The following is a 23,555-nucleotide window of genomic DNA, read 5'->3' on the forward strand; positions in this document are numbered from 1 at the left end:
CGTTTCCAAAAACACAACAAAACCCTCTTGAAACAGCCTGAGCCAAGGGGCCGGTTTCAATTCATTTTCCCTTATAAGTATACAGCATTGAAACAGCCCCGGCCCTGTTCTCATAGCCTTACATCATCCCTTCCCCTCCTCCCCAGGACATCTGACTTCTGCACCCCGCTCTCTCATAGTGAAACCGAATTATCGAGAGCAAGCTCAGAACAATGGCAGACAAATCGCCCACATGAAGGAACACCGAAAAGCACAGCTGCCCCAGGTCCCAATCTCATTCCACTGGAGATGGTGGAGATGGAAGTCTGCTACAACACCGTGCAGAGGCTCCAGCAGTCAGTATGTGCCTCAATTTTCCCTCCCAATACCGATGAGCTGTAGCTTTCACCCTCACCATGCCAACAGCTAGTGTCAAAATTCAGGACCTGAAAGGGTTGTCTAGAGAAATGTACTTGTAGGTCTGGTGCTCTGTTTCAGAGGCATTTTACCTGACTTGTTTTAGAACTATACATTTAAAAAAAAAAATAAAAATGTTCCCACTCAATTCTTTTTACTTTCAAAGACAAAGACTTTGCTCCCAATTTAAACATTCCTTGATTAAATACATCAGAAAGGCGCACAGGGAGGAACAACCCACCCACTCCCATTTCAGTCTAGCAAAAAACTAACCAGTACATCTTCATTTCACCACAAATCCGATGGAAACACTCTTGCAAAAGAGACCCCTTGCCAGCGTAAGGCACCCAACAATAGAGCCTGCCGGCACAGGACTGCATTTTCAACACATGCATTTTCAATATGTGATCTTTCAGCAACCCGTATCTCAAGTGAGCGGGCACAACAGCACCTAAAAAGGGAAATGAGGGGGGTATGCAGCAGGGAGGTTAAAAATATATATGCGTGTGTGTAGCTAGAACAGAGGAATATGGATAAAAACTGTAAGGTACAGCTTACACCTTTGTTGTTGAGGCTTTATGTCAGATGTAAGCCAGAAATATCGCTGCCTCACACCCCGGCCCTGAAAGCAGCCACACAAGTCCTGCTTTGTTTTCTGCTGAGAAGCAGGCACAGAGAGAGAGAGAGGCCCAACAACCAGGCGTGCTGCTGGGGGTTCTGCGCTCATCGATTCCTGGCAGCACCCAGAAACGAAGCCAAACAACCGCTGCTTTTTTGCATTAGGTGCTTCTGCAACCAGCTAACAGCCTGATCACAGAACCCCCGCCGCGCGTCGCCCAGAAACGTTAAGGAAACGATGATATTTGTATTATTTTTATTGTGTTTTTTAGTGTGTTTTTTTTTTCAGCATTTCGGGGCGGGCTCCCCAGCAGCAGCAGCGGCGGGCGCTTTGTCTGGGCCGGGCTCGTTGCACAGGGTTTCCTCAGCTCGCCGCGGCCGGCGCCAGCCAATCACGAGTGGCTGGCTGAGATCGCACCAAAGTAGGTAGTGAAAAACCCTGAAAAAAAAAAAAAAATGTTAGAGAGAAAAAAAAAAAAAAGCGAGGGAAGCCACCTCCCCCTCACCTCCCCCTCACCGCCTCCTCAGCCCTCAGCCCTCAGCCCCCGCCCCCGCCCGGCCGCCTCACGGTCGCTCCCTGCCCCTCACAGCCCCCTTTTACCCCCCTAAATCCCTTTTTTACCCCCTAAAATCCCCTTTTTACCTCATAAAATCCCTTTTTTACCCCCCTAAGTCCCCTTTATGCCCCTTTTTGTCCCCCTTTTGCCCCCTCACCCCCCCCCCCTTTTACCCTCCCCTCCCGCCCATTCCCTCACGCCCCCCCCCACCACACACACCTTAGGGCAGGTAGCCCCGCCCCTCTCCCCCCTCCTCGCGCCACCATTGGCCAGCCACCCATCCATCACCCGCCTCCTCCTCCTCTCATTGGACATCCCGCTCCCCATTCCTCCCACCCCTCATCGGGCGCGCATGCGCTCTGCCTCGAGTGAAGCCATCTGGGCGTTGCCACGGTGGGTGGGGGGGGGGGGGTGAGGCTCACCCACCCATAGCAACCGCTTCCTCCTCCGGGCCCCGGCGGCCGTGACGTCGCAGCGTTTCCGCCCGGCTCGCGCCCTCGCCGCTTCCCTTCCTGCCGCCGGAGCCCGCGCCGCGCCCAGCCGCCGAGGGGAGCAGCCGCCGCCGCACCGCGCTCCGCCGCCCGCCGCCGCCGCCATGGTGAGGCCCCCGCCGGGCTCCCCCTTCACCTCCTCCTCGCCTCCCCCCCCCCGCTCCCCGCCGCCCTCCGCTCCCTGGGGGCGCTCAGCGCTGTGAGGGAGGCGGCGAACCCCCCCCCCCCCTTTATCCCCCCCCTCATGGAACCTTCCCCCCCCCCTTTAGCTTGGCGGTGGTACGTTCCATCCCCCCCTCACCCCTCACAGTGCGCCCCCCCCACGAGGCGCGATGGTACGGCCCGCGCCGCGTGCGCGCGCGGGGGGCTGAGCGCGTCCATTGCGCGGCGCGGGGGGGGACGGAGCCGCGGGGCCCCTCCCAGCGCTCCCCGCCTGTGCCGCAGGGCGCGGCCGCACCCCCCCCATCCCCCCCTCACCCCCCCCCTTCCCCATTATGGGGCTTTTTTGTAGGTCGGGGAAGGGGGGGGGGGGCCGGCAGGAAGCTGCGGCTGCCCCCGGCCGCATCCGGCCGCGCGGCGGGAGCCATCTTCCTCGGGGATGGGGGGGGGGGGGGCTCAAGGCCTCTGGGGGGGGGAGGAGGAGGAGGAGGAGGAGGAGGAGGAGGAGGAGGGGGGGGGGGGGGGGGGCGAGCCCTGCCTCGGCCCCCAAGGGGAGAACAACGCCGCCCAGCCGCTGTGCCCCAGTGGATTGGGGGGGGGTAGAGGCGAAATTTGGCCCCACACGCCTCCTCTGTGTAAGCCACACTGCTGAGATTGATGAATTCAGGAATTAGCGCGTTATCATCTCCCTATTTTCGCACACAAACGCCTTCCCAGCGCCAGGCATCCGGATCTCAGAGCACCCCCCGTTAGGTTGCTCACCGCCAGCTCTGAAGGGCATCGCAGCCCACCCGCAGCCTTCACCCTCAATGCACCCCCTTCCCGCACAGCCCCGGCGCACAGGATGTGCTGGCCGTCTCCCTGCTTCCTACACCCCGCAGCCGGAGCATCCCCGGGCCGCGGCGTGGAGCAGAGCTAATGGGAGTTGCAGATGAAGCTGCCGAAAAGTCTGGCGAGACTTGCAGCTCTTGTTTAAAATAGGCTTGTCTGAACAAGCTAGCTACCACCTCTGCAGTACGCAAACCTAGTTTGAAATGACTCCTCGGCGCGTCAGGCTGCATCTTGCTTCAGAAGCAGGCAATTCCCAAGTCGGCCAGAACTCGTATTTCTCATAGTGATCTCCTTTTTGGAACAGGGTGTGGGTTTTTTTTTTTTGGGCTTTTTTTTAGTTACATTTTTAGATGCTTTCTAGTTGCAGCAAACGATCCTGCTTTTGGGCAGCGTTGTAGGCCTTTTGGCAGCGTACCATAGCGCCAAGCAGCAGGGCATCGCTTTACATCCAAACAACATGGGATTTGCTACTTTTAGCTGTCTTGCCACAAGGTTCGGTTTCCTTGCTACTGGATTAAATGATTCCACGGTCTTTGGGGGACTGTGCAAATCATTTTTTCCTCGTTGTTAGCCCCCAGTCAGTGTGATTACAAGGTACGTGTGCCTCGTATGCGAGCTGACAGCCTCCTGACAATGGGTGGTGTGGGTGTGTGGCGTGTTCCTGCTCGCAGCGCCGGGATATCGCTACCAGGAGGCTCCGCTGGGGAGCGAGGGCTGAGCTCAGCAATCTCAGAGCCTGCGGACAGCCAGAACTTGCATCTGAAGCTGTTTGGAGCCTTCCGCTCACCTGACTGCTCGCTGCTGGCGGCAGTCTCAAGGATATCTTGATAACCATTGTCTGGGGTGCCTAGAGAGGCCTTCAGAAGCTGTTTTTAAGGGTGATCTTGAGGTTAATATAGGAGTGCAGAGGACCACGAGGAAATTCCTGCGGACAGTTAGGCTCACACTGGCTGATTTCTGTGCTCTAAGAAGCTTTGCTTTCCGGCAGGAGCCCCGCCGAGTGCCGGCTTATACCCGCATTACCTCACAAATGTGTGTTTCAGAGAGGAACGGGCGCTGCTCAAAATTTCTGCCCTCCCCCTGGCTGCCACACTTCCTGTTTTTCAGCAGTGCTGCTGGGATTGCCTCTCTCCGCCGGCAGTGCTTGTTCTGCCTACCCAGGCGGTCACCGGGAGCTGAGTGCAGGGGATGCTTTCCTCAGCTTTCAGCCAGAGGAAATAACCTCCAGGAATTCAGCAGGGATTTATTTTTTTGTTCTGCCTCTCGGTGATTGCTCGCCTCATCTCTCCTGGTCCAGTGGGTAACCCCCTATTGGCAGGAAAAGAAATCGCTGAATAGGGTTTTGATTCCCTTCCCTGCAAAAAAAGAGACCCAAGAAAGCAAAATAAAAGAAACTCGAGTCCAGCTGGCAAGGCCTGCCTGCAAGTGATATGCAAATAACCCCGTACTTCTTGCTGCTTTATGGTGTGTAAATAATGGCCTCTTACACAAGAGCAGTAAAAAAAAAAAAAGGCAGTTACATTTCCTGTTGTGCTTCGGGTCAGAATTGAAGCTTCGGGCTGCTCCAGGTGCTCAGGGGGCGGCTTCGGGAAGGCCACTGTCCCCGAGCGGCCAGGTGCCAGCAGCTTTAATTGAAAGCAGCGTTGGTCGTGACACGGGACTGAGTCAGGTGGAAGCGCCGCCTGCTCCCCCGGGCTGTTCTGGCAGCAGGGAGGGGTCTGCAAGGGAGATAGGAGGGGTGGGGCGCTGCGCCGGGCCCAGGGAGGGGTTTGCTCAGGGAATTGGGAAGCAGACAGCTGGCAGCGAGGTGAGCGGCGGGTGGGGAAGCCTGTGCTGCTCTCACATCTCCGCAGCCGAGGCGGGCACACCTCGGTGGTGGAAAAACTGATGGTGCTCCTCTGCGAAGCACAGCTTTCCGCTTGAGAGGCTGTGGACAGTCCGTGCCGCTATGTGCAGGGCGTGCACGTGGTGCCCAAACAAACCAAGCCTGGGGCTGGTTCCCGAAATGCTCCTGTAGATAACCGTGCGCGGGCATCGCTGCCGGGGGCTCGTGGGTATCAGCGCAGCACCTAAAAACGAGTATAAAACTCGCACGTTCGGCCTCGCAGGTCGCCCTGGCTGTGCTGTGGTGTCGTCATCTCTCCAGGCTGATGGTTTGGGGCCGTGCCTCCTCGTTTCGGCGAGGTTGGGCGGCCCTGGGCAGGAGCAGCCTGGCTGTTCAGCCCTGCTGTTCTCCCCCGCTGCCCCCTGAGCACGGTTTTAAGGGATTTTTGCCCGTGTCGAGGGCTTCTACAAGAAAAAAGAGCAGGGCCAAGCCCTCTCTCTGAGCTCAGCAGTATTCCAGCCACTGCTACACACACACACACACACACACAAAGAATGTGCTGCATTGAGGCCTCGAGCAGCGTGGTACTGGGCCAGGGAGGGAATCCAGGCTAACAAACAGGCGCTTTATTCGCTCGCTGCTGGCGGGCGGAGGCTCCCTGCCAGCTGTTCTTCAGGACGGGCCAGCAGGGGCAGGGTTAAAACGCCAGCTGAGAACGTGGAGTTGGGAGCCCGGCCTTCCTTCCTCCATGCTGCAGCAGCCTTCCCAGACCTCCCCCTGCTGCCCTGCGCAGTTACGACACAATTGCAATTAAAATCACAACAAAAGCTGTGCAGGGTTTTGTTTTTATTCCCTTTTTCAGTATGTTTACAGCACTCCCATCGTGGTACGAGCCCCGTGCTGAAGGGGGAGGCCCTTTGTTCCAGGCTTTTACCTCCTTTTAGGAAGCAGTGAGCTGCACTGGGGGCTTGGGGGTTCATGTCAAGCCATACTGGGACACAGCTGTGAGGTTTCCTCAGGCTGAAGATACCTGGTTTGGCCCTGGCAATGTCAGAACTGCCAGCATCAGCCTGTGGATGGCTCCAGAGGCTGCACAGCAGCTGGGGGAAGGAGCAGCACCAGCTCCTAACAACCTTCTGCTTTGGAAAGTACAAAACAAAAAAAAAAAAATCCAGTCCTTAACCGAGTCTCTCCGGGCTCTGCTCAGTCCCAGCAGCAGCCTAACCGTGAATTTTGAGTTTCCAGGCCGAATGCTCCCAACATTTTTGGAATCTGAACCGAGTTGCCAGCAGCGCTCGGTTCCTTTATAAGGAAACGACTCCGCTCCCAGCGTGGGGGCACGCTCCTGGCGGGGCGGCAGCGCCGAGTAACGATGTCCTTCTGGAGCAAAGAGCAGGAGCTGATAGCGGTGGAGGTAGCTGATGCTAACTGCTTTGATAGCATCACTCCCCTGCACTACGTCAGGCTTCCTGTGCATTTTCTACACAAAATCTTCAGGTTTTTGTGAATCTATAAGCCGAGTCTTCAGTCTCTTATCAGCTGCTGAAGTTTAGCTAGAAGACAAACCTCGTAGAAAAAGGGGGGGGGGAAAAAGGGCTGAGACCCACAGTGAACTCCAGACAACCTTAGCAAATGATGCAATAGTCCCGGTTGCTGTGCTGTTTGCTTTATTAGGGCAGCCCCGTATCGTTTTGAGTCTTCCTCTTGCCTGCACCAGCCTCAGGGACAGGAGGAAGGAGACCTTTACCCCTCGGTAGTTACCTGACAAAGTGCAGGCCCTGGGGATGGAGGAGGTGGCGGGGCAGTGAGTCACTTGGCGGCGATGTTTGCGCTTTTGCTGGAGTTTATCCTTGAATAAGCTTTATCTGCTGGCTCTGCCTTGTGCTGCTGGGGACGGGCAGGAGGGTGGCCGCCTGCCAGGCAGCTGAGGCGCGGTGACTTCCTCCCTCTGCTGCGTGCCTGCTGCTCGCAGGAGTAAATGCAGGGGGTGCCAGGTAGATTTGTGGAGGAAACCCCTAAAGACAGCTTTCAGCTCGGATTCCTTGCTGTGAAGGATTGGCAGCCAGATCTCCCAGCTCTGGAGAGAGAAAATCAGAGAAAATCAAGGCAAAATCCATGGTCATCGATGGTGCCAGCTACGTGTGCCTGGGACAACCTCTGCTGGCTTAGCAGGGCTGTGCGAGCTCCTGGGAGGTACAGAAGGAATCTCGGTGGAAGAAAATCTGAGGTCATCTGAGTAGTGATGCACAGGAGGCTTTGGGGGAAAAAAATGTGTGAAGTAGCCACCCAGTCCTTGGCCTCTCTGAAAGACAGGGAGGTTAGCACTGTGCAGGTCACCTTCACCTCCGATTTCCCTGGTTTTCTGCCCAAACTGCTGCTTGTTCACACCGTGGTAGAGCGGGGATGTTCCCAGGTCCCCCACAAAATGAGTCCATGAAGCACACTTTGGGGCTGAGCTTAGGGGGAACTCAAATCTGTAACAACCTTCAGTCTTTTTCTGTTGGTGTCTCACGTGATGCTTCGCCTGCCTGTGCTCGGAACAGCGACGTGTGGCAGTTTGCACAGAGGGAGGAGGAGGAGGAGGAGGGTGATTTTTCCTTCTGAGATAGGAGTTGCCATGTCTGAGCATAAAGCTGCTTGACTTTGGAAGCCCCAGAAACAACAGGGGACGAGGCAGCAGTAGAAAGGAGCTGTTTGCACTGCTGCACAGCTGACTTTAAACTCTCAAAATGTAGTGATTCCCAGTATAAAACTCAGATATAAACGCTTCTGTCCTGCCGTCTCTTCTCTCCCGTTGCATTTGGGAAAAGGCAGCAGCCTGAAAATGCAGTTCTGCTGCTTGGCTTTCCTGCCAGGCCTTGTCCTCAGTCACTGCTGCTGCCTTCAGCTCCGGGTTGGTGCTGCAGGCCCTGCACTTCCTGCCACGATTAGCACGGGAGGATGCCGCTAACGAACTGGGATTGCTCATCAGGAAGGGGGGGAGGGGATTAAAGCAGGCTGCCTTTTTACTGCTGGAGGAAGTAGACTAATTAATGGCGAGATTTGCAAGCTCTCCCTTAAAAATGCTGAATCAAGAGCAACTTCTGTTGACCTCTAAACCAAGTCCAGGTGAGGAGCATGGAGTTTGACCATGTTTTAACTGGGTCTGATAGCAAGTATGCTAAAAATGGCCAGGAAACTGAGTGGAAGTGATCCTGGTAGCCCAGCCCGCCTGCAGAGGCTAACAAAATCAAGTTGCTGCGACGCCAAAGCATCTGCCACGGCTGAACCTCAGAGGACAAGGGGTGGATGTGCGTGTGAAGCTGCTCTGAAACAATGTGCTAATATTAGTAGGATCGGGCCTTGTTGGGAATAGTTTTGGTTTGGCAGCTGGCTGTGGGCAGCATCGAGGCTCCAGATTCTTTGCTTGGGCTGCAGAAGGAGGGCCTGCAGCCTTCCCTCACTGGGCTCTGGAGCTGTGGGTGACTGTTGCGAGCACTGCTCGTCTTCTAGCCCCAGATTTAAGGCAGTACGGTAATGTAGCTGTGAAAGCACTCAGCGGTGGCTCTAAAGGTCTTTGTTCTCCTCCTTGCAGGCATCTGGAGTACAAGTCGCCGACGAGGTATGCCGTATCTTCTATGACATGAAAGTGCGGAAGTGCTCTACGCCTGAGGAAATCAAGAAGAGGAAGAAGGCCGTCATCTTCTGCCTCAGTCCAGACAAAAAGTGCATTATCGTGGAAGAAGGCAAAGAGATTCTAGTGGGAGATGTCGGCGTGACAGTTACCGACCCTTTCAAGCATTTTGTGCAGATGCTTCCTGAGAAGGATTGCCGTTATGCCTTGTATGATGCAAGCTTCGAGACCAAGGAATCCAAAAAAGAAGAGCTGATGTTCTTCTTGTGGTAAGCAGGCTTGCCAGCTCGCTCATTCCTAGCATGAGGTCCAAGACTGGGCGAGGTCTGGGAGCATTTGTTTTGCTCAGGCCTGCAAGATGGCAGGCTTGAAGTGCTCAGAACAGCCTGATGGTTGTGTTGTGAGCCACGAGAGGTTTCACCTGTTCATAATCGGCAGGTTTTCTGTCCTTGTTGGGTAATAAATGCCACTAATTTTGCTATTTTTGGTGTTTTCCACCAGGGCGCCAGAACAAGCACCTCTCAAAAGTAAGATGATCTACGCCAGCTCCAAGGATGCAATCAAAAAGAAGTTTCAAGGTAGGTAGTGCAGCCAACACTCCTCGCTGTGCCGTGCCCTCCGAGATGCTTACACAGCAAGGCTTAACCATGGACTAATTGGCTTTTTTGAGGCACTAGGGAGGCGAGAACTTCACGGGTAAAATGCCCTGTGACAGAGCTAAGTAAGCTCAGGTTAAAACTTAAAATATCCGACAGTGTTAGAGGGGCTAGAGGACAGGAGCAGGCTTCACAGTGTGCGATGCTGCTGCACGGAGCAACTGGTTTGCACCATGCAGCCTACAAACCCTTAGATCCTTTACGCCGAACTGGGTTTCGAGTGTGGCAGAGGACTTCCAGGCCTGCGCCTGTTGAAGCACAGAGCCTCGTGGCCTTACCGTGCTGCTCTAGTAATTAACAAGTCACTCGATTTAGCCACGCAGCTGTGGTTACTCATTCCAAAGGCATCGCGGCTCTGAGTGGGGAAGCAAAGTTTCATTCAGCCCGTCAGGCACCGCTAACGAAGGAGTAAACACCTTGCTGCAGCGCTGAGAAATTTCATTCTAGAGAAGCGATGGCCCCTGGCCAGGCAGCGCTACTCCTGCAGCTCTGTGTGCCCGGGCCAAAGTCTCGCAGCGTGTAGGGCTGACAGCAGCAGCACGCAGCAGTGCCAGTCCCTCACAGGACAGCACCAGTGGGTTGGAACTGCTCAGGAATAATGTGGCGTGCTGCACATGGCCAGGCTGAAACAGAAGAGGAACAACGTGCCTTTTCTGCTTTTCTCCACATAAGGCAGGGTTGGGCTCCCTGCCCTCCGAAAAAGAAACCTCTGTCAATTCTGTGTGCAGGCTGAGGCCTTGCAGGGTTCCCATTTGGGTTCTGTCAGCCATCTCGGTGCTTGCTTGTAGCTCCCTCCGCTGCCACGTCCTGGGTAGCACTCGAAACGAGACAGTTCGCTCACGGGTGCTTAGAGAAGACTGAAAGTCTGAGCACTGAGCTAGTGAAAATCTTCTCCCTGGTATTTCTGTGGGGATGTGTAGCCAGATGTCCCCTGTCACACATCGGGGAGGGAAACATCCAAATTCCTTTGTTCTCTCTCTAAGGCAGGGCTTGAGCGAGCAGCTTGCCTGTTCTAATATTTCTACTAAATGTGTTTCTTTGGTTGACTACTAGCGTGTTGAAATGCTGCATTATTGAGTGTGTTGCCTCTTTTTTTAGGCATAAAGCATGAATGCCAAGCAAATGGGCCAGAGGACCTCAACCGAGCTTGTATTGCTGAGAAGCTAGGAGGCTCCCTAGTCGTAGCTTTTGAAGGAAGTCCCGTGTAGATGTCATACAGTGCCACAACTCTACAAGCATTCCATGTTTTAATATATCAGTTATGTAAAACATCCATTCTAGGCAAGGGTTTCACTAACTGTAGGGAAGCTGTCTTAGAATAAAGTAGATTATGAAGATGTAGCTTGTATGTACAAATGACCATAAATAAATCAAATTAAGGATTTATCTTGGTGTATTAATATTTGCATTGGTTGTCCAGCCCAATACTGTCCCCAATGGATTAACACTAAAGGTCTCCAAAAGTTTTGGTCCAATGCAGCAGTGTGTCGTGGGATGAAAGGGGTGGGAGGTATGAGAACAGCCTGGTTCCTGCTCTTTTCTAAGTTGTAATTAAGGTAAATTCAGGTAGTCTTTTCGAGGCTACTGGCCAAATTGCCAAACTCAAAACTTTCCCCTGTAACCGTGTAATGCGAAACTGAAAAGCTGCAAACCTGTAGTTAAGGGTAGGCTGAAGCAACCTGCTAGCACCAGAACAGGGTTAAACTCTAGAGTGCTTGCGGCTGCAGGGCCATGCTAATTAAGGTTAATTATGAAGTTAAAATAGAGATAAAATAGACACACTTTTCTGGAGAAAGAGTCCGAATCACTCTCTCGTGAACTCACTGTGCAGTGATATTTAAAGGTTCACTTGTTCTACCGGTTCGATTTCCTTGTTATGAAGTGTCTTGAGGCCTCCTCCAAGCCTGAACAATTCTATTAAATCTGCTTTCCTTTCGACATAGGTTGATTTAGAACTACCTTAGTTTCACTAACACACACTTGTAGCGGATCAGATGCTTCTAAGGCTTTTCCAAGTGCAGATTCTTCTATCAGAGCTCTCCAGCTATGGGTAGTACGACGAGAAGGAGCCACTTGAAAAATATTCCGAGATGAGAAGTGGTGTTCTCAGCCCCAGTCTTTGGTCACTTGGTCCATTTGTCCATAATTACTCTTGATTTAACTTAGTAGAACCAATCAGCCTGACTAATACGGCTCGATCTGGGCTTTTTGTCTGTTAGCTTCTTTAATTCTGTAGAAATGCATGGAAATATCACCTACTAGAAAGTTTGACCTGAAATGCCTTTTGTATGGGGGGGGAGGGGGGTAGAGAACATTCCTGTGCCAGCTACAGAGATCTGAAAAGCTTCCATGTTTCACCAGTGGTTGATTAAAGCTGTTTCCTTTGTGTAATGTGTACATGGGAGTTGCATAGAGTTTTCCTGTATGTCTGTAGAGAAGAAAAAAAAAAAAAAGAAAAAAAAACAAACCCTTAGCCTCCAGTGCGTTACTGTGCTGTGTTCTGTGCGTGCCAAACTCAAACAGCCTGAATCCTGAATCCACGGGGTTTTTTTCCACCTGGGTCGGTGGGGAGAAAGCACTTTGGTTTCTCCGCAGTCTTGGTGCCCTCCTTGGCCTCGTGCACCACCCTGTGCTGTTTGCTCCCTTAACCTAGAGGCAGGCGCTGTCTGTGTGCTCTGCCTTAGCACCCAGGGGTGGGAGCACAGGTTGCTGACGTGATCACCCGCAGCGAAGCTTTCTGGCTGTGAGGACGCTGGGCTGGGACCCGTGGGTGCTCCCAGTCCCTGCCTCAGACCTCGCCCAGGTGGGTCATCGTCCCCATAAAGCGCTTGTCCTCACCTCGGTGGCTGCAGCGCTGCTGTCTGTCCAAAGTCCGGGCTCAGATAAGAAACTGGGAGTGACGGGGTGGGAGTGGGGCCTGGGAAGGGAGCTCCCGGCCAGGAGACAACCAAAATCAGTGCCTTGAGCCTGCGGGGTCCTGCCAGGAGAGGTGGAAGCTGCTGGCTGCATGCAAGAGCCCTCCTGCACCACAAGGGGAAGCAGCAGCCCTGGGGCACCCAGCAGAGCCGCTGGTCTTTAAAAGATCAGCACAAAATGCGACAAAAAAACCCCGCGGTGCCACTCCAGGAGCTGAAACGGGGCTAAACATCTGGCCCCAGAGACACTTTTCCACCATCAGCTTTACCAAACATGACCAGCCCCTCTCTGCTGTCCAAAAATAGCTTCCTCGGTGCTGGCCTGAAGGAACAGCAACGTGTCCCTTGTGCTAAGGAGCCCGAATCTCCTTTCACGTGGTTTTTGGAGCCCCAGCGGTGCCCACCCAGCCCTGCAGTGCCTGCATCACCGTCCCATCCCCTGGTTTTGGCTGTGTTTGGGGGCGCAGTTCCTGCTCTCGTGAGCGTGCTCTGCTTTGCACAAGCAAGCCCCGTGAAGGAAGCGGCTGTTGCAAAAGCAAGAACTGAGCAAACCGAAGGGTTTCATCACATCGCGCTCACTGCTTTGGGGCCCAGCCCCCCACCTGCTCTCTGACCACCCCCAGCCCCTCAGCAGCTCCTTCCAGCTTCTGGGTTTCTTGGTAGGGTGGGTTTGCTTTTGTGGTTTTAATATTTTTTTTTTTTTTTTGGGGGGGTGGCAGCCACCCAAGGGGCTGAGGCCACCACCCTGCAGCAGGAGGCAGCCACCAGCTCCCCTCCAGCCATGTGCCTGAGCCCCATCACCCCCAAAGCCATTGCCCCACCCCAAAAATCCCCCCTCCAACACCCCAGAACCGGGCTGGGCAGCGCTCAGCCCCCAATTCCGTGTGGGAGCAGGAGGTGCAGGGCCAGCAGCGGCTCTGCTCCTGAGCTGCCCCCCTTGGGGGAAGGCAGCTTTGTGGTTTTCCTGCAGGAAGAGGCAGCGTTGCGCCACCCTGGGGAGGTGGAAGGGGCACCCCGCAGCTTTAGGGCCTCAGACAAGGCCCCAAAGGTTGTGGGACCCCAACCACTTTAATCACAGCTGGGGCACCATGGCTGCAGCTCTGCGCCTCCTTCGCTTGCACTGGAAGAAAAGCAGGGGCCAGCAGCTGCAGCACAGCAACAGAACAAAGCAGCCACCACTGGGCAAAGCAGGGTGCATTCTTCATACTTCAGTCGTCCCCAAGACATTCCTGGCACAGCAACTTCGAAAAGTGACCAGAAAAATAAAGCACAGGCTCTTCGCTACGACGTCATTTTAATTGCATCGACACTCAGAAAATACACAAAGGATACGCGCCGAGAGCCACCCGTCAGAGAGAGGCTTCCTTCCACTGGTGGGTCTTACTTTCACACTTCTCTCACTCCAAAAAAAAAAATAATATATATATATTTATATATATAAAATAATAATTGCACCGGTTGATGTACAAACACAGTCTTCCCTTTTCACACATTCGCGAGTTCTGCCGCTCCAGCAGGGTCGAGCCCCGGCACCTGCCCCAACGTGTCGGGAGCAGCACCCACGGGAACGAAGGGTTGTACAAAACAGTATGAAGGTTTTCCTACAGACATACACCTGCAGTGTTTACTGGTTGGTGGTGGTTTCTTTTTTTTTTTTTTCCTTTTTTTTTTTTTCTTAAAGTTTCAAAACTAGGTTTCGGGTCACTAATGGCTTGTATTTTATCTACAGTAAATTCAGCATATACTTTTTATTTTTAGGAATGTGTAAGGCATTTTGGTAAGTTGAAGGGTTAAGTTCTAAGTCACAGACTCATCAAACCGAAGTCCCTTCCTTTGAACTGTCCTCTTCCCCCTGCAGAAGAAACACAAGAGAGCTCAGTTACTCGGTGGGCTCTCGAGGTTAAGCAGCAAAGCATTTCGCAGCCTGGCCACATCTTCCCTCCTGGGCAGGGAAGGATCATGACCACCATCCAACGCAGTCCCAGGGGCTGCCAGAAGCCAGCCGGGTGGGTTGTGGCCGTGGGTGCCCCACTGCTCCCATTTTAAACCACCCCATTTCCCCGCCTGTATCAAGGGAAGGCCTGGTTGAGGCTGGTGCTGCCAGCAAGTACCGTTTCATGAAGCTGTTCTTTCAACTTCTTCACCGTTTCTCTCTCTTTGGCCAGTTGGTCCTGGGTGACCTTCAGTAGCTCCTGGAGTTTGGTTGCTGCTTGGCCCAAGTCCTTTGTTAGTTTTTTTTCTTTTTCAAGTCTTTCCTACACGGGAGTAAAAAGAAGCCATCTGCCTGAGCCTCCCCCTGCAGTCCAGGCTGCTCGCAGGGGACCCCCTCCCTCCAAAACACATCTGCACCTTCCTTGGGAACCATCTACCCTGCCCCACCATCCCCAGGAACCACAAATCACAACCACAGTCCTGCTGGGCAAAGGCTTTTTTGTGCCTGGTGCTGAGCCGAGGCAGCAGCCAGATCACCTTGAGATGCTGGGCCTCCTCCGTGCCTGACGCCGCTGCGTTTTCAGCCACTCTCAGCTTCTCCAGCTCCGCCTGCAAGCTGCGTGCCGAGCTCTGTGCCTGCAAGGGGGACGCACAACCTTTAACAACGCACCAGCCGGTGCCAGCGGGCTCCTCCTGCTCCCTGCCCCATGCAGCAGGGCCTGTGGCTGTCCCTCTGCTGTTGGTGGGTTACAGAGCCACCGTCAGGCAGCTGGCTGCACTGCCCCAGCGTTTTTTGGCCGCTCTCCAGAGGTGCTTTTTCGCAGCCCCAAGGTCCTCTACAGGGGCAAACCCTCGCTCCCCGCTTGCCCCCGGCACCCACCTCCTCCAGCTCCTGCACCAGCTTCTGCCTCAGCGCTTGCTCCTTCTCCACCAGCGCTTCGTTCTGCTCCAGCTGCGTTTTCAACTGCATGGAGAAGGGGAAAGTGTCCAGAAGAGAAAATAAAAATAATAATAATTTAAAAAAACAAAGGCCTAGACGAGGAGCTTCTTCCAGTACCAGGGAAGCTGGGCTACACAGAAGAAACAAAACCTGGAGCTTTGTCCAAGGCACTGAGGGGCAACGGGTACCATCATTGGCCTCTGTACAAAGCCGGGAGGATGCTGATGGTGAGCCCGGGGTTGGTTTTGCACTGCCAAATGGTGCTTGAATTTTTGGGCAGCACAAGCTGGGATTTGGACAAGAGGCACAACAGAGTGTTGGGCGTATCTGGCAGGTCCCCGTGCTGCGGCAGACGAGCAGCGCCCAGGAGAAGGCTCCACGGTTAACAGGATTAAAGGAGAGAGAGGCAGAGCCCAGCTTGGGGCGGCAGCTGCCACCGCCAAGAGGTGTTAGCCTGCGGGGAGCAGCCGCTGCTAATGCCTTCAGCCCGGCTCCGGCGAGATTTGCAGGGCCTCTGCCCCTGCGTGAGCTCCGTAATCCTAATCCCAGCCCCCGAGCAGGCTCGAGGCCGTGTAGCAACCCCAGCTGGAGGCAGCGCTCCCTGCCTGCCTCCCCAAAAACATCCCCAGCCTGCTGCTGGCACAGAGGGCTCCCGAGGGAACAGGTGAAGGAGCGGGATGTGTGTTTGGAGGGGCTCCACGAGCCTGGCACAGGCCAGGAGAGCAAAGCCTCGTGCAGTTGGCCATGCGGGACGGGGCGCGGGACTGCGAGCCACGGCCTCACCCCCCCTAACCTCGAAGGGCTCGGGATCGCTCGGCTCGGCTCGTGACCCCACGACTCCTCCATCCTGCACATGGCTCTTCATCTCACCCAGCTGCTGCCTGACCTGCAAGGAGGAGGAGCAGCGAGGCTGGCTCGGTTACACGCCCCCCAGCACGGCCCTACACAAGGAGCTATGGAGCAGTTTGGGCAGCCTTTGTGCCAGCACACAGGGAGAAATGGCCAGAAGAAACTGAACTCCCAGCTCACTGTGCTCTGAGCACCCCTGCAAACCAGGGATACCACCCAGGACTTTAAAAAATAAACCTCCTGACCCTCTGTTTGCTGCAGCAGGGCTCACAGGAGTGCTGAAAGGCTGGAGCCCTACCCTAACGCAGACTCCTAAACCTCACTGGTGAGATATGCCTCCGAAGAATGAAGCCTTTAAATATTAAAAAGCAAAGCAGCGACTGCTGTCTCAATCAAAGGACTGATTTAAAAAGCAAAAGCCCTCATGAATTTGGCAGGTCTGATGGCTTTCCCGGCCCTTTATCCCAGGCCTCTCTCCCGCTTACCCGCAGAACCCCAGCCCCATCTTCCAGCCCTCCAAGCAACTCCTCCAACACCCAGGGGACACACGACAAAATTCACCCCACCCAGAGCTGGCTGGCTGGATGCTTAAGGCACCCAAATGTCCGCCCAGGGTGGTGGCGGGGGCAGTCAGCGTCCATCAGGGGGACAGCTGGGGTTTTGTGCTACATCCCAGCTCACACCAGCTTTGCTGCTCTCCATTCCTTCCAACCACCATCAGAGAGGAAAGAAAGGCAGGTAAAATCCCCTACTGGGTCACCAGTATCAACCCTGAAACCCTGGGGTCGCCCTTTGAGAACTGCCCCGAGGCCAAGGAGCTGCCCTGCTTGCAGGCAGGCGGTGCAGCCCCAGGCATCTCCCTTACCAGGGCCAGCTCTTGGCTCTGTTTCTGCGTTTCTGTCTTCGCCGCCTCCAGCTGCTCCTGGGACTCTGATAAGAGCTGCCTCAACTGGCCGGGGGAAACAGAAAGAAACAGAAACAGGGGGTGAGGAAGGGCATTAGGGTTGGGGCTTTTTTTTTTTTTTTTTTCCCTCTCCTGCTGCCCTCTGTCCCCCCAGCCCAACTACCCCGGTGCCCTGCAGCACCCTTCTAATGCATCTCTTGGCATTAGGCATCCACAACCCAGACTGCAGCCAACAACCCTTTATCTTCTCCTGCTTCGCAAAGATCCAAACCCCCAGGGCACTCGTCAAATCCCCGAAACGGGGACGGGTGGTGGATCAGAAGAAGAAACACTGAAGGTAATGGCACTTACAACTTCAACTTCTTTTGTGTAGTTCTGGCGCTCGGAGCTGGCTGTCTGCAAGTGATTTTCCAGTTGTGCCTCCAGAAGAGAGATGTATTCCTTTAGCTGGGTTAAAAGGGAAGAGCACGGAGGGTGTTTGAGGTGCCCGTCATCCCAAACGCACGCCACGCTGCAAGCCCACCTTCCACAGGGGAGTCAGGAGGTGGGTTCTGGTTCAGCCCAGGCACAGCACACCTCTGCCTGCTGCCCAAGCAGGGAATTCCCAGAGTCCTGGCATCACCCAGCTTCTCCCAAGCACCCAGAAATCCTTACCTGATCCGTGCTCTGCAGCTCTGCTTTCAACTTCTCTACCATGTCTTCAAGGGATTTCAACTGGAGTTGTGACTAAGCCAAAAAAAAACAAAATAATAAAAATAAAAATAAAAATAAAAATAAAAATAAAAATAAAAATAAAAATAAAAATAAAAATAAAAATAAAAATAAAAATAAAAATAAAAATAAAAATAAAAATAAATCAAAAAGGGGCAGTAAATGGCATGTCACTGTGGTCCTGAACACGCTTTGCACAACCAGTAACCAGCTGGTGGTTCGCTCCCACCTCCCCCACTTTCTTCTGAGCTCCCCATCCTGCAGCCAGCAGGAGCATTTTCCCCCAGGAAGGGGCAGTCCAACAAGCCCAGGCCATAAATCGTGAAGCAAGGTAACAGCCTTTGCCTGCTGGCTGCCGGCAGCTTTCAACACCCAAGGAACTGGCCCCAAACTCAGCTCAACCCCTGCTGGGAGCACCTTGGGTCTGGAAGCAGCGGAGCAGTTTTTCCAATGAGGTGTCCCTGGCTTTGCTAAGAGGAGCCAAATTATCCAAAAGCTCGAAGTATGCTGTTTTATTCAAGGCTGGATTTATTTCCAAGAAGGACTTCAGGCTGTGGAATTCTCCACAAGGGAGGAATTCAGCTCTTCTCCACGGAGAGGCAGCAGCCACCTCACCCCTGCGTGCTCACCACCAGCCCTCGCGCCAGCGACCAGCTGAGAAATTCAACATTTCTTGTATGGGAGCTCCCCTGTCAGGCCTCAGAGCTCAAGGCTGTCAGGAACAGTTGGGGTCAGCATCTGCCACCAGCCACCAGCCTCCCTGCTCCAGGAGCCTCTGTCCATCAGCAGCCAAGCCAGGCGTGCCCCGCACACCCACCTTTTGGAGTTCCTCTTCGGAGACCGTGAGCTTTGCTTTCCACACCTGCTCTTCCTCCTCCACGCTCTTCTGTAGGTCTCGCAGCATCCCCTCCTGTTGGCAAAGCCCCAGCTGAGCCCCAGCGCCCTCCAGCCCTCCGGAGGGGAGCACCACGGCTGCTGCCAGGGCTGGGTGCCCTGAAATACCCAATTCTTCCCAAAGGACAAAGCATGAGCAGCAGAATTGGGTGCCCCAGGTGGGGTTAGGGGCTCCCAGCTCCCAGGCTAGCTCAACCACCCTGCTTAGTGGAGCTCTTGCTTGTGCCACCACGCATCAAACAACATCCCATGTCCACAAGGAAGGTTTCCAGCATAATTAGGCTGAAGAAAAACTCTAGAAATTCGTATTTCTTCTCTCCCTTTGTCTCACCAGCAAATAATCTTGTCCATGGCAGCCCCAGCATGCTGTGTGATGCCCACCACAAGCCCATCGGCAGGATCTGGGCTGCTGGGAGATGGAGTTGAGTTCCTAACCGAAGACCGAGCCGTGGCGAGGAGCTGTAACTCACCGTCTCTGCGAGGATGGCTCTGTACTGCTCACATTCTGCCTGTAAAGTGCTCTGCGCTTCCTCTGCCTCTTTTAATTTAAGTGCTGAATCCTGAAAGGGGAGGAGAAGGATGGAGAAAAAAGAGAGATGAGGGAAAGAAATGAGACTTAAACGCTTCCTCGCCCCTCCACTTTCCAGCCCCTTCACTCACCGCGGGCTCTGTCGTACTGGTGTGCTGCTTTAGCACATTCACTGCCTGCTCCTTAAATTCTTGTAGCCACGTATCATAATCCTGGGCGTGAAAAAAGGACAAGGAAAGGAAAAGAAAGGAAAAGGACGCTTAGATGCCTGATGTACCTGCACGGCAGAGGCCCTGCAGGGGTCTGAAGAGGCAGGTGCCTACCTGCTGCGAGGACACGGTGACCTGCGGGAGGGCAGAGAGCAGCGTCTGCTTGGTTCGTGTCTGGAAGGCGTCGAGCTGTTGGGCCAGTTCCTCCTGTAAGAGGGACAAATTGGCGTGGAGAGGAGGTCTGAGGTGCCTGTGGGGCCAGGCTGCCTGTACCAGCCCTGCTTTTCTGTGTCTGCACGGGTAACTGGCATGGGGAAGCCAGCAAGCAGGGAACAGCGCTGCTGAGAGTCACCAAAATCTCCCCCCCAGTTCACCCACGGCCCCGGTTCCCCAGCTGTGAGCTGTCCTGTGGGTACACAGCCCTCGAGGCAAGATTTGGAGAAGCTGTCAGCAAGGATAGGCCAGCGCTGCTCCCAAAATGAGGCAGGAAACCCAGGGCAAACAATTTGGGAGGCCTGGGGAGTGTGACTGCTTCCCCTGCACCACCGACATCACCACGGAGCAGAAATCCCAGGCTCACCTTCGCTTTTGTAGCAGCAAGGAGCTTCTCCTCACACGCCTTCTCCACCGTGGCCAAGGCTTCCATCGCTTTCCAGTTCTTCTCACGAAGGTCCTGCCACAACCACACACACGAGGCAATGAGCCACGCGGTGTGCTGAAGGCCACCGAGCTGCCTTTGGAGGTCACCGAAACCATGGGAAAGCGGGCAGCCCATGGCTTCTGTCGAGGATCTCCCACCCCACCGCCCACGTGCACTCCTTTCTCCTCTAACCCTGCAGCCACCCAAGGCAGCACATTGCTCAGGCAGTGCCTGAAGGCTCGAGCTTTCTTCGAGCAGAGCAGAGCTGGGTGGAGACAAGCTCCAAAAGCAGCCCTGAGCTGCCTGAAGAGGACGTACGCCTGGCAGGAGGCTGCGAGGTTGCCTCCAGACAACAGGAGCAGCCTTGCAGTAGAGGGAAAAGGAACAGAGAGGCAACGAGGAGTGAGGGACCACGAGCAGGGGTTCCCTTGACCTTGCTGGAGAGCATCTCCCTGCTTACCAGGCCCTAAGGCTTCCAGGAGGACAGGGGAGGGACACCCCACCCGTGCAGCCCACCAGCTCGAGCACACGGGGTGTACACCCGGCTGGGGCCCTCCTGCTCTCTGGCAGACAAGGAGACACCCCCTGAGCTCCACGGGGCTGGCAGAGCCTGGTGCTGCCCCACAGAGTGATCCGAGTGGCAAATCCGCGCCCGGTTCACTCACGTACGTTGTTTTTTGTCTTCTGTTGCTCCATTCCCTCCCGCAGCTCCGCTGCTTCCCTTTCCAAAGACGAGAGCTGGTCCGTTTTCTCCTGCAGCCTGGAATGACACGATGCAGGGGTGAGCTTCCACCTCCACCTCCCACCCGGGTGGGATTTTGCATTTGGGGTCTGCTCTGGGAAGCTGCAACACCAGCTACGCCTCCGACCCCGCAGCTTCCCTCCATACCCTCAGATCCGCCAGCTGCCCTGCAGCGAGGCTCAGCTGGAGCAGACCAAAGAAGATGCAAGCCCCTGATGGGAACCACTCCAATCTCTTGGGGTCCCAGGACCCTAGGTTGAACAAGTGCCCTCCTTTAGAGGAGCACCAGGTGCCTGCTGACAGCAAGGGCATCTGAGAAATTCTCCTGCCATGGACAGAGCCTGAACCTCTTCAGAGGCGCCCTGAACAGGGGTAAAAGGCAACAGACACAAGTGGTGAGTCTCCATCCTTGAAAATACCCCAAATTCCCCTAAAACAGCCCCAAAATTTTACTCTGGATGGCCCAGCTGTGAGCAGAGACTTGGATCAGAGGCATCCCAGGTCCCTCTCCACCCCAGCACCCACACAGATCGCAGGCAGTCTTACAGGAAGCGTGAGCCTTCACGTGCCTGACAGCAATCAAAGCGCCACCTCAGCACAGACTGGCTGTTATTTGGGGTCAAGGAGCAAGCTGGAAGAGAGAGCAAGCAGCTCCTGGGTGCTAGGCAGCCCTTAGACCTACCTTAATTGCGTCTGCTTCAGTTCTGCTTCGTTGGCTGCCTGGAAGACAGAAATCACTTTCATTGCCTGTCCTGGGCCAGGGATGCAGATCAGCCACCTCCATGGCACCCCACAGGGAGATAAGAGCTAACACGGGCACTAACACTAACTTTATCCTCCTCCCACCCCAATTAAAAACGCCCAGGACCTGCAGGTCTCTGTCTTTTTCTGCCTCCCTCATCTGGCCTGCTTCCAGCAGAGCTTCGATGGATTTGATCCTCTCCAGGAGCTTGGTGTTCTCCGAGCTGGCATCCTGCAGTTTCCCCTTCACGCTGTCCAGCTCCGACAGTTTGCTTTTAAGCTCTGCTTCGGAGCTCAGCAGCTTGGCCTGCAGATCTGTTGAAGGAAGGGGAGAGGAACACAGTCAGGTTAGGCGCAAACAAACTCAGAGACCCCCCATCCTGAGGAGTCAGGGTCTCAAACTCAAGCTCTGCCCCGCGTTTCAGCTGCCCCACGGCTCTCCCTGTGCTGTTTCGTGGTCCTCACCAGCGATGCTCTGCTGCTGCCCTTTGGACTTCTCAGCATCTGCTAAGAGGCTCTTGTAGCTGGCCTGGGTTTTGCGCAGCTCGTCACCTACTTCATCCAACCTCTTCTGCAGCGTTGCCTCCACCTCCCTTTGGGAAGCCTGCACAGGGGGAAGAGGAGGCTTTAAACAGCACATTAGGTGCCCTGGCCAACGTGAGGCAAAGCTCAGGGGCACGTGGCGTGATTTTCAAGCTGTGTTTTGGGGGAGTGGGGCTGTCATGCTTCCCCTCTGCATGAAGCCCCTTGTTTTGTAAGCAGGAGGCAATCAGACAACACCCTGATGTCTCCGTTCTGGGTCAGCACCACCACCAACCCTCTGTGTTCCCCTCCAGCCTGGAAGAGAGGAACTGGATGCTGAAAAAAAACCCCGAGCTCCAGCCCTAAAGCACAGCCCTGGCTGGGCAGCCCCGCAGAAAGCTTCCCCTTCGCAAAGCCCCAGCCAGCGCTCGGAGCCCAGGCGACGTCTCCAAACCCTTTCTGCTGCGGGTTTGTTCTGGCAGCCGCCCCGTGGCTCCGTTTCCCGACCCCGTTCACAGCTGCCACTGTGCAGGGAGGGAGAGGAGGAAAACGCCCTGCTGCCAGCAGGCGGGGAGCGACACGTGCTCGTTACACCAGGGACAGCGGCCTCGGTGCTTTTGGCTCCCGACGAGCAGATCCCGTGCAGGCAGCTGGTGCCCCAGCCCAGCACGGAGAGGTACCGTCAGGGCGATTAGCGGGACGCAGCCGGCCAGCCACGTGTTTCCACAGGCGGTGGAATTTTCTGTGTGGTTTGGGCCAGGGAAGGCTTTTTTCCGTCTTCGAAAGCAGCAGAGGAGAGGCCTGGCCAAGGCGTGCGCTTGGAGGGGGGGAGGCAGAGCGAGGGGTGTGAGGCGTGCTGCGAACCAGCAGCTCCACGAGCCACACCATCACGAAATCTTCGTGTGACGGGGACAGAACGAGGCCAACGAGCAGCCCGGTCTCTGTCTGAACGATGCTTCCAGAACTGCCAAAAAAAAGCAGTGCTTCTCCTCTTTCTGAGGCTTTACCACCAAGTCCTCAGCTCAGAGCTGCAGGAGTGACCATGAAGCACATTTTCCCCATCCCCACAGGCACCTTAAACACATCCCTGGCTTTAAAGACCTGCAGCTTTTTTTTATTATTATTATTATTGCTATTATTATTATTATTATCATCATCATCATCATCATCATCATTATTATTATTAGACTAACATTGAGGCATTTGGGGTTTTAAGGCAGCTTCTGCCCTCGCACCGTGCCCACATCACCCCTCAAGCTCCTCACTTTCTCTGCAAAAGCAGCAGGGGCCAAAAGCAGTCTGCTGGAAGAAGATCTGCACCCTCAGGCACCCCGAAAATCAAGACCTAGGAGCCTACTGCCTCCAAGGCTTTCGGCACCATCAGGAGGAAGCAGAGCAGGTTCGACGCCTGGCCACCTTTGGGACAGCAGGGAGCAGGAGGCACGGCCAGCTGCAGCCTGCCAGCTCAGGCCCAGGGCATTTGGCAGCAGCAGGCACGCTGAGCAGCACGTACAGCCTAGATCTCCCCCAACACCTTCACGCCAGGCTCAGAGATGTGTGAGGAGAATGGTTTTAAGTGGGTCTCGTGCTGCCTGGGCTTTGCTGGTGACGGATGATGCAAGAAAGCCACAATGCGTGAGACGAACTAACACGGGAGAGGTGACTAAGAGATCTGCAAGGCAGTTTGCCTTCCAGCTGTGGCTGGTAAGCTCTCTGAGCTCCTTCCAAGGCCATTTCCAAGCAATTCAGCTCCCCTTCAGGACGTCAGAGCCTCGTAGCCCCTAACTAACCTGGAAAGGGACAATTTTACTGAGGGGGGAAGGTGTGTGTGCAAAATACGCCTGCATCAGGAGCATGCACACAGCCTTATCTCTGGACTGC

General features: G+C 54.9%; 2 protein-coding genes and 1 long non-coding RNA gene across 7 annotated transcripts in view; 1 reads left to right on the plus strand and 2 right to left on the minus strand.

The window, feature by feature from the left end:
- Positions 1-1,256: 1,256 nt before the first annotated feature.
- Positions 1,257-2,137, minus strand: LOC113843114 (uncharacterized). The gene is made up of 2 exons (XR_003496138.3): positions 1,998-2,137; positions 1,257-1,453 (listed from the first exon to the last, which is right to left on the minus strand). It is a non-coding gene; the product is annotated as an uncharacterized lncRNA (long non-coding RNA).
- Positions 2,033-10,532, plus strand: DSTN (destrin, actin depolymerizing factor). Its single transcript, XM_027453555.3, has 4 exons — positions 2,033-2,169; positions 8,452-8,759; positions 8,992-9,068; positions 10,245-10,532. Exons 1-4 carry the CDS (start codon positions 2,167-2,169, stop codon positions 10,352-10,354), a joined length of 498 nt encoding a protein of 165 aa, XP_027309356.1. The 5' UTR covers positions 2,033-2,166; the 3' UTR covers positions 10,355-10,532.
- A 2,806-nt stretch (positions 10,533-13,338) lies between these two features.
- Positions 13,339-23,555, minus strand: part of RRBP1 (ribosome binding protein 1) — a 53,410-nt gene continuing 43,193 nt past the window's right edge. For 3 of the 5 annotated variants that reach the window (XM_072035404.1, XM_027452981.3, XM_072035403.1), the window contains exons 8-24: positions 21,618-21,756; positions 21,280-21,467; positions 21,094-21,131; positions 20,339-20,429; positions 19,610-19,702; positions 19,144-19,236; positions 18,952-19,032; positions 18,762-18,851; positions 18,215-18,307; positions 17,341-17,412; positions 17,038-17,133; positions 16,648-16,731; positions 15,727-15,819; positions 14,874-14,957; positions 14,531-14,629; positions 14,173-14,316; positions 13,339-13,913 (exon numbers count right to left, since the gene is read on the minus strand). In XM_072035404.1, the coding sequence (XP_071891505.1) occupies positions 13,875-13,913; positions 14,173-14,316; positions 14,531-14,629; positions 14,874-14,957; positions 15,727-15,819; positions 16,648-16,731; positions 17,038-17,133; positions 17,341-17,412; positions 18,215-18,307; positions 18,762-18,851; positions 18,952-19,032; positions 19,144-19,236; positions 19,610-19,702; positions 20,339-20,429; positions 21,094-21,131; positions 21,280-21,467; positions 21,618-21,756 (1,617 nt within the window). In that variant the 3' untranslated portion in view covers positions 13,339-13,874. The remainder of the gene's footprint in view (positions 13,914-14,172; positions 14,317-14,530; positions 14,630-14,873; positions 14,958-15,726; positions 15,820-16,647; positions 16,732-17,037; positions 17,134-17,340; positions 17,413-18,214; positions 18,308-18,761; positions 18,852-18,951; positions 19,033-19,143; positions 19,237-19,609; positions 19,703-20,338; positions 20,430-21,093; positions 21,132-21,279; positions 21,468-21,617; positions 21,757-23,555) is intronic. The other 2 variants (XM_072035405.1, XM_072035406.1) reach the window with 1 other exon arrangement.

The sequence above is a fragment of the Anas platyrhynchos genome, chromosome 3 (assembly GCF_047663525.1).
Source record: "Anas platyrhynchos isolate ZD024472 breed Pekin duck chromosome 3, IASCAAS_PekinDuck_T2T, whole genome shotgun sequence".
NCBI classification, from domain to species: domain Eukaryota; kingdom Metazoa; phylum Chordata; class Aves; order Anseriformes; family Anatidae; genus Anas; species Anas platyrhynchos.

What these genes read in the sequence shown, in the direction of transcription:
- DSTN (XM_027453555.3), top strand. An exon ending in GAGCTGATGTTCTTCTTGTG is followed by an intron (nt 8,760 to 8,991) that starts GTAAGCAGGCTT and finishes GTTTTCCACCAG; the next exon opens with GGCGCCAGAACAAGCACCTC. An exon ending in AATCAAAAAGAAGTTTCAAG is followed by an intron (nt 9,069 to 10,244) that starts GTAGGTAGTGCA and finishes CTCTTTTTTTAG; the next exon opens with GCATAAAGCATGAATGCCAA.